The sequence below is a fragment of the Stegostoma tigrinum genome, chromosome 31 (genome assembly GCF_030684315.1).
Source record: "Stegostoma tigrinum isolate sSteTig4 chromosome 31, sSteTig4.hap1, whole genome shotgun sequence".
NCBI lineage: Eukaryota > Metazoa > Chordata > Chondrichthyes > Orectolobiformes > Stegostomatidae > Stegostoma > Stegostoma tigrinum.
This window is the reverse complement of record NC_081384.1, coordinates 15,277,162-15,286,496: the sequence shown is the minus strand read 5'-3', so window position 1 is coordinate 15,286,496 and position 9,335 is coordinate 15,277,162. Positions and strand designations below refer to the sequence as shown.

The 9,335-nt window shown below is 42.8% G+C and overlaps 1 protein-coding gene across 1 annotated transcript; it reads left to right on the top strand.

Moving 5' to 3' along the window:
- Positions 1-1,170: 1,170 nt before the first annotated feature.
- On the top strand, positions 1,171-9,320 carry LOC125466307 (cytochrome c oxidase assembly factor 3 homolog, mitochondrial). Its single transcript, XM_048560646.2, has 2 exons — positions 1,171-1,389; positions 6,617-9,320. Exons 1-2 carry the CDS (start codon positions 1,197-1,199, stop codon positions 6,721-6,723), a joined length of 300 nt encoding a protein of 99 aa, XP_048416603.1. The 5' UTR covers positions 1,171-1,196; the 3' UTR covers positions 6,724-9,320.
- The last annotated feature ends 15 nt before the right edge of the window (positions 9,321-9,335 follow it).

Genomic DNA, 9,335 nt, shown 5'->3' with positions numbered 1-9,335 from the left:
GATGCTCACTTGAAGAGCTGGCACACAGTGGGCCAAATTGCTTTTTGCACTGTAACAATTTGGATGATCTGTAATGGTGTTTCATAAAGGGTAGTGAGGAATGGGCTTTTTACACGGATGGCTCAACTGCTTGTTCTTTATTTACTGCTTCTAACCTCAACTCTGCGTTGTATCAGCATTGAACAATGTCATTCCTGACCTATACTAGTTTGTTGTTTGGTCCTTTAGTGCCACCAAGTGGTTATAGGTCAGAGGAAGTTCAGTGGCTTCTAATATAACTTACCAAACAGCATGGTACCTTTAATATTTCAAAGTGTATCATACATGCATAATGCATAACCCTACAAAAAGACAGAAGCAGAAGATAAAAGGAGGAACACTGAAAGTTTGATAAAGGAATGCGTTTTAAGGAAAGTCTCAAAAGAGGAGAGATTGGAAGGAAAACAGTAGTGTTTGCATCACATCCAAGATATTAAAAATCATTCGTTAATCTTAATGATTGTCCCTCGTTAATTCTGCAGCACAAATATGTTGAAAATGCTTCTCTTCATTTGGCTCATTTCAACATTCATTTACTGATCAGCATATTTTGTCAGTAATAAATTCAAGGCTGAATTTGGGCATCATATCCAATTCCCCACCTAATCAATTCATGTCCACCCACCAACTCAAGGTGCCCTGATCTACATTGTCTCCCAGTCAGGCAATGTTCATTTAGATTTAACTCTCATCCTTGTTTTTGAATCTCCATTGTCATGCTCCTAACTCTGTAACCGCCTATCCTGCAAATGTCTGTGAGATTTCTGCACTCTCCAATTCTTTACCTTGAGGATCCATGACAGCTGATTCACACCACTGACAACTCCATTTCGTTGACTTGGTCCTAAGCCCTGGAATGCCTTCCCCAAACTTGACCTCTTTTCCTAAAAACAACTTCTTCGGTCAAGCATTTTGTTTTACAAATGTCGTCTAAGTATATGTAAAATAATTAGCGTTGGTTTTATTTAATTCAAGTTATTGAACTAAGGTAACAACTTTCCATATCTGGTCTTATTTCGGACCTCAATATGTTTTCTCCGTTATCTGATCATTTGAAACTACCAAGTAGATCAAAATCGCGTTGCTGTTTTGATTTGCCCTCTTCAGCTTTCCGTATTTGACCTTCCGCAAGCAATTCTCGTTGGTGATTTGACAACATGGCGGAAATGAATTCTCGAGGAGGTTCAGAGTTTGCTAAACGAGTCGACCCGAAAAGGGACAATTTGACCAAGGAGCAGATTGAGTTCATGCAGAAAGTCGAGCTGGCTCAATGGCATAAAAACATGCAAAAAAGGAGCGGAAGGAATGTAATTACAGGTTTAGCTATCGGGGCAATCGTGTTGGGCATCTGTATCCTTACGTATTGAATGGTTTATTGGAGGTAAAAGTATGTCTTGAGTTTGGGCGTTAATCGTAGGTACATTAACAGGCTGATTTGTGCGATTAGATCAAATCAAATTGTAAGGTGATAAAATGTGAGGCTGGATGAACACAGCAGGCCCAGCAGCATCTCAGGAGCACAAAAGCTGACGTTTCGGGCCTAGACCCTTAATCAGAGAGGGGGATGGGGTGAGGGTTCTGGAATAAATAGGGAGAGAGGGGGAGGCGGACCGAAGATGGAGAGAAAAGAAGATAGGTGGAGAGGAGAGTATAGGTGGGGAGGTAGGGAGGGGATAGGTCAGTCCAGGGAAGACGGACAGGTTAAGGAGGTGGGATGAGGTTAGTAGGTAGGAGATGGAGGTGAGGCTTGAGGTGGGAGGAAGGGATGGGTGAGAGGAAGAACAGGTTAGGGAGGCAGAGACAGGTTGGACTGGTTTTGGGATGCAGTGGGTGGAGGGGAAGAGCTGGGCTGGTTGTGTGGTGCAGAGGGGGGAGGGGACAAGCTGGGCTGGTTTTGGGATGCGGTGGGGGAAGGGGAGATTTTGAAGCTGGTGAAGTCCACATTGATACCATTGGGCTGCAGGGTTCCCAGGCGGAATATGAGTTGCTGTTCCTGCAACCTTCGGGTGGCATCATTGTGGCACTGCAGGAGGCCCATGATGGACATGTTATGTAAAGAATGGGAGGGGGAGTTGAAATGGTTTTGCCACTGGGAGGTGCAGTTGTTTATTGCGAACCGAGCGGAGGTGTTCTGCAAAGCGGTCCCCAAGCCTCCGCTTGGTTTCCCCAATGTAGAGGAAGCCACACCGGGTACAGTGGATGCAGTATACCACATTGGCAGATGTGCAGGTGAACCTCTGCTTAATATGGAAAGTCATCTTGGGGCCTGGGATGGGGGTGAGGGAGGAGGTGTGGGGGCAAGTGTAGCATTTCCTGCGGTTGCCGGGGAAGATGCCGGGTGTGGTGGGGTTGGAGGGCAGTGTGGAGTGAACAAGGGAGTCACGGAGAGAGTGGTCTCTCCGGAAAGCAGACAATGGTGGGGGTGGAAAAATGTCTTGGGTGGTGGGGTCGGATTGTAGATGGCGGAAGTGTTGGAGGATGATGTGTTGTATCCGGAGGTTGGTGGGGTGGTGTGTGAGAACAAGGGGCATCCCCTTTGGGCGGTTGTGGCGGGGGCGGGGTGTGAGGGATGTGTTGCGGGAAATGCGGGAGACGCGGTCAAGGGCGTTGTTGACAACTGTGGGGGGAAAGTTGTGGTCCTTGAAGAACTTGGACATCTGGGATGCGCGGGAGTGGAATGCCTCATCGTGAGAGCAGATGCGGCGGAGACCAAGGAATTGGGAATAGGGGATGGAATTTTTGCAGGAGGGTAGGTGGGAGGAGGTCTATTCTAGGTAGCTGTGGGAGTCGGTGGGCTTGAAATGGACAGCAGTTACAAGCTAGTTGCCTGAAATGGAGACTGAGAGGCTCAGGAAGGTGAGGGATGTGCTGGAGATGGCCCAGGTGAACTGAAGGTTGGGGTGGAAGGTGTTGGTGAAGTGGATGAACTGTTCGAGCTCCTCTGGGGAGCAAGAGGCGGCGCCGATACAGTCATCAATGTACCGGAGAAAGAGGTGGGTTTTGGGGCTTTACCTCCCCACCTCTACACTCCTCTCCACCTATTTTCTTTTCTCTCCATCTTCGGTCCGCCTCCCCCTCTCCCTATTTATTCCAGAACCCTCACCCCCATCCCCGTCTCTGATGAAGGGTCTAGGCCCGAAACGTCAGCTTTTGTGCTCCTGAGATGCTGCTGGGCCTGCTGTGTTCATCCAGCTTCACATTTTATTATCTTGGATTCTCCAGCATCTGCAGTTCCCATTATCACTGATACAAAATTGTAAGGTGTATCGCTTCTCCGGCAGTTTCGTGCCACCATACCTATCCGCGCATTAGCAGAATGTACATAAAATTTTCTTATTTCAATAGGAGCCCGATTAGGCTTTTCAGACCCTGGGGTTTGTACCATTTCCAGTGTGAATCATGATTGATCTGCTCAAACTCGATCCACTCATTTTGCTTAATTCCCTAAACTAATAAATAGCAATCTATCCATCTCAGATTTAAAAATACTATTTGAACTAGCATTTGTCACCTCCTTGGGAAAGTGTTCCACACTTCTGGCACCCTTAGATAACAGTCCTTCCTAACTTCACTGAAATTCAGAATATTCACATCACCCAGTGCGACACAGGATGTAATATAGCCCTGGTGATATAAGTAAGGATGTTGGTAAAATTGATAGCCTTTGGGAGAAAAGGAGCTGTGCATGATGGTGGGCTTCATGTGAACAGTGCTGGAATTCTTTGCGAGCAGAAAAAGAAATACTACTGTGAGAGAAATGTTTAAATTAATGTTGCAGGGAAGAGGAAATAAAAAAAGACAAGTAGGAAGAAAAGAAAATACATACTTTCAAAGAGGATGGAAAAGGGTGAGAGGGAGGAGGCTTAGCAAAAAACCCTCAAAGAACTACAAGTGCTGGAAAACTGAAACAAAAACGTAAATTGTTGGAGAAACTCAGCAGGTTCAGCAGTGAAAGACCACTGAACCCAAAACTATAACTCTGTTTTCTCTCTAGGGGTGCTGCTGAATCTGTGGAGTTCCTCCAGCAATTTCTAAGATTGTTTGACAGATGGGAATTTGAATTCTGCTATATCAGTGCACAACGTGACAGAATTGATGGTGTTCCCACAATGCACCCAGACAATGCAGAGTTTTTAGTTTAGTTTATTTTTAATACTTGGAAGGTGATCATGCTGGATCCTCCCCTGGATACTTAGATGGGACAGGAATGTAGTTGAGTAAGTGGACATTTCGGATATATCCAAAAATCAAAGGATAAAACTAGGCCAAGCAAAGGAATGTACATGTATTCAAACAAATGAGCTAGAGCAGTATTGCACAGAGGGTAATGCATATATGAAATGAACTGTGTGTGGAAGTGGTAGACGTGCGGGTACGATTACAACATATGAAAGATATTTGGACAGATACACAGGTAGGAAAGGTTTAGAAGGATATGGGCCAGATTCAGGAAAATGAGTCTAGTTCAATTTAGGAAACCTGATCAGCATGGACAAGTTAGGCCGAAGAGTCTGATTCTATTATGTGTGACTATGACTCAAGACCTTTTAGTCCCTTAGAGATCATACGATACAGGAGCAGACCCATCGAGTCTGCTCCATTCGATAATGGATAATGTGTTTTAAACTTCATTCTCCTGCTTCTCCCTGTATCCCTTGATCACCTTACTAATCAAGAACCTATCCAATTCTGTCTTAAATATGCTTAAAGATTGGCCTCCACAGCCCTCTGCAGCAATGAGTTCCATAGATCAACCACCCTCTGGCTGAAGAAATTCCTCCTCCTCTCAGTATGTGAGTTCTAAAGGGTCATCCCTTCACACTTAACGCTATTCTTCCAGGCCCTATTCTCTACTACCAATGGAAACATATTTTCTAAGTCTACTCAATCTAGGCGTCTCAGTATTCTGTAAATTTCACCCTCTCAGATTCCACCCCCCTCAATCCTTCTAAACTCCATTGAGTACAGACCAAGAATCCTCAGCACTCCCCAATGACAAACAAATATACACTTTACCCCAGGAATCATTCTTGTGGACCTCCTCTGGATCCCCTCCAAGACCAGCACATTCTTCCTTAGATGTAGTGCCTAAAATTGCACTCAATATTCCAAAAGCACTATGACTGGAGGCTTGTCCAGCGTCAGCAGTACATCTCTGCTCTTGTATACTAGCCCTCTTGAAATTATTGCTAACATCGCATTTGCCTTCCTAACTGCAAACTGAACCTGCATTGTAAGCCTTAAGAGAATCCTGAACTAGGGCTCCTAAATCCCTTTGTACTTTGGATTTCTGAAGCCTTTCACTGTTTAGAAAATAGTCTATGGTTCTGTTCTTCCTAACTGTGGAAAACATCATTCTTTACTACGTTGTATTCCATTTGCCACTTTTTTGCCCACTTGCATATTATGTGCATCTCCTTCTGCAGCTTTCCTGCTTCCTCAACAATGACTCTCTACCTATCTTTGAGTCATCTGCAAACTTAGCAACAATGTCCTCAGTTCCTTCATCCAGATTGTTAGTGTATACAGTGAATAGTTTTGGTACCAACACTGATCCCTGCGGAACTCCGTTATTCACTGTCTGCCATCCTGAAAAGACCTCTTTATCCTCACTCTTTGCCTTTTACCAGTCATCCAGTCGACTATTCAATCCAGTACCCTAACACCCCTGGCTGCTTTCTTATTTCACAGCCTCCCATCTGGCACCTTGTTAAAGGACGTCTAAAAATCCAAATATATTGTGTTCTCTTCTGTCTGTCTAACGTGTTACCTCCTCAAAGAATTCTAACAGATTTGTTAGGCATGACATCCCCTTTATGAAGCTGTGCTGACTCCACTTTATCTTTCCCTTCTTATTACTCGCAATCTCTTCTTTAATAATGGACTAAAATCTTACCAGTGACCGAGGTCAGATTAACTAGCCTATAGTTTCTGGTCTTCTTAAACAGGTATGTTACATTAGCCATTTACCAGTTCTCTGGGACTCTCCCTGACTCCAGTGATTCCTGAAAGATTACCACCAACGCCTCTACGGTCTCCTAAGCTATCTCCCTCGGAATTATGGGGTGTAGCACATCTGGTCCAGGTGGTTTTCCGCCTTTTGACCTTTCAGCTTCCTCAGCACCTTCTTGTAAGTGATGGTCACCACACTCACCTCTTTAAGTTCTTTAAGTTCTGGTACATTGCTGGAATCATCACTGCAAAAACTGATATAAGGTACCTCTTCATTTTCATTTCTTTCCACCCTATTACTACTTCTCCAGTCTCATTTTCCAACAGTGCACCTTTTAGATTCCTAAAAAAAAGCTCTTGCAATCTCCTTTTGTTTTAATAGCTAGCTTGCTCTCACACTTTTTTCTGTCTTTTCTTTCTTTTGTTTGCTGTCAAATGGAACAGCAGTGCTAAGCTAAATTACTAAGTTATTTGGATTAGAATACCTGAGATATATTTGATTTCTGTTATGCTAATGGTAAGAGCTTCTTATATCTTATTTCATGAATTGAATTACACCAACAGAGCTTTAGATTTTGAATAGATTCAAACATGTATTTGTATATTTCCTTCATAATCTCCGTAGATGGATACACATTTTATTCAGTATCACAGGAACGTTTTTTGGATGATTTGGAAGAAGAAGCAAAAGGTGTTCGAGCAAGAAGTAATTCTAAGAATTCAGTAAACTGAAGCACTTAGTTTGCATAGTTTGTGTATTTCTGATTTATGACTGGTTAATTTGAACAACTATGCAACTATTATATATTAGCGGAAATTAAACATCATGGATCATGATGTACATTTTTCAGAGTGCACAGAGGCTTTTATTTTCTGTGTCTGTCTTTGACTGCCTTTATCCAGAAGTGATCTTATGTTAGTCTAAACAAAGGTACAACTTATTAAATCTATGACTTCTGAGACTTGTATATGGCAAAATTAAATGTATACATTTGCTGCTGTAATAAACTTTGATTATAATTATCTTTCCTATCCTATTGACAGTTTGAAATGAAAAGTAGAAAAGTTATGATTCATATTATGAAAAGTTATGTCATGTCCTACTAATTCCATCTCAATGAAATTGAAGTCCACACTGTGTAAAAACTTTTCATAGAATTGAAAAATTTAGCATGAATGAACTGATAATGTTGAGCTCCTTGTCATGAATAAGTTATCGGTACCGTACAGGTATTTAAATGGAAGAAGCAAAAACCTGCTCATGTTCTCAAAAGCTGTGACTACAGGAACATTTTTCACTTTTGTGGCAGGATACCCAAATCAATTTAGTGATTCCATTTTTTCCAGTTCCACAGTAGTGTTCTCTTTAAGATTTTCTTGTTGCCACCGATTAGCTTTTTCCTCCCGCTGTACAACTCCTGAATTGTTTACGGAGCAGCTATATATGCATAGTACTTATCATGGAACTGAACTTATTAACCTTCCAGGCTGCTATTAAGCTTAACATGAGTACAGCTCTACAGTGTTATTTTCATAATCATGTTTTTAAAATTCTTGTATGGGATGTGGGTATTGCTGGCAAGGCCAGCAGTTTTTGCCCATCTCTAATTTTTTTTTGATTCACGGAATGTGAGTGTCCTTGGCTAAGCCAGCATTCATTGACCATGACTAGTTTCCCTTGGGAAGGTAGTGGTGACCTGCCTTCTTGAACCGCTGTCACCTATTTGGCGTAGGTACATGCACAATGCCCAGGCATATCCGCCCAGGTAAGGAATTCCAGGATTTTGACCCAGTAACATTGAAGGAATGGTGATATATTTCCAAATCTAGATTGAGAGTAGTTCAGAGTGGAACTTTCAGGTGGTGATGTTCCTATGTATCTGCTGCCCTTGCCCTTCTAGATGGTAGTGCTCATGGGTTTGGAAGGTGCTATCTAAAAAGCCTTGGTGAATTTCTGCTGCACATCATGCGGAAGGAGCACACTGCTGCTACTGAATGTTAGTGGTGGAGGGCATGAATATTTCTGGATGTAGTGCCAATCAGGTAAGCGGCTTTATCCTGAATCGTGTCAAACTTGAGTGTTGATGGAGCTGCATTCATCCAGGCAAATGGGGAGTATTCCATCACACTTGTGACTTATAGATGGTAAACAGGCTTTGGGGAGTCAGGTGCTGAGCTGGTTGCTGCAAGATTCCTAACCTCTGAGCTTGCTCTTGTAGCCACAGTACTTATCTGACAAGTCCAGTTCAGTTTCTGGTCAATGGCAAACACACAGGCTGTTGATAGTGATGGAATTCAGTAATGGTGATGCCATTAAATGTGAAGAGATAAAGATTATCTTCTCTCTTGTTGGAAATAGTCATTGCCTGGCACTTGTTTGGTACATGTGACAACTTGTCAGCCCAAGTCTGGTTATTGTAGACTGCTTCAGTGTCTGAGGAATTGTGAATGGTGCAGAACATTGTGCAGTCATCAACCAACATCCCTGCTTCTGACTGGATGATGGAGGGAAGGTCATTGATGAAGCAACTGAAGATGGTTGGGCCAAGAAGATTACCTTGAAGAACTCCTGCAAAAATGTCCTGTAGCTGAATTGACTGACATCCAACAACCATAACCATCTTCCTTTGTGCCACATGTCACTCTATAAACAGAGGTTTCCCACCCTGATTCCCATTGTCTCAAATTTTGCTAGAGTGCCACACTCAGTCAAATGTGTGACAAAAACATGTTGGAAGAGAAAGCAGGCTTAATGTTTCACGACCAGTGACCCTTCTTCAGAACTGATGGCAGCTCGGAAAAGGTGGTATCTACGCTGAACACTGGGTGGGAAGGAAAAGTAGTGTGGGGAAGGGCAGAGATGGAGCGCAGAGGCAATCAGAACGAAGTTAGGGAGATAAATGGATTTGTGTCTTGTGTCTGTTGCAGTGCACAGCTTGATTATGTACAGTAGAATAAGATCCTAGAGGATTGTATGGCTAGATGAAGTTACAGAGGTAGGAAGATATGAGACCCTGGACCGATTTGAAATCAAGGCTGGGAACTGTAGTAAAGAGCACCGATACAACAGCAACAAGCCTTTTGTCTTTGTCTCTGCTTTAAAAGAATTATTGTGCTCTTGCCTCAAACGGCCAATATACTCCTCTTTCCACTCCCTAGCATGGAAAAAGAACTGCAATCTAATAACTTTTCTAGAGGCCAGCTCATCAAGATCATTGCCACACTGATGTTGAAATTACATGGTATTTTCTGTTAAAAGTTTGGGACATGATGAACAATTCTCAAATTTTACAATTGCTGAATAAACTTGAGAAGTGTTAATGTTGCATTTTGGTGTTGAACAT

What these genes read in the sequence shown, in the direction of transcription:
- LOC125466307 (XM_048560646.2), top strand. Translation starts at nt 1,197, where the DNA reads ATGGCGGAAATGAATTCTCGAGGAGGTTCAGAGTTTGCTAAACGAGTC. An exon ending in GGCAATCGTGTTGGGCATCT is followed by an intron (nt 1,390 to 6,616) that starts GTATCCTTACGT and finishes TAATCTCCGTAG; the next exon opens with ATGGATACACATTTTATTCA.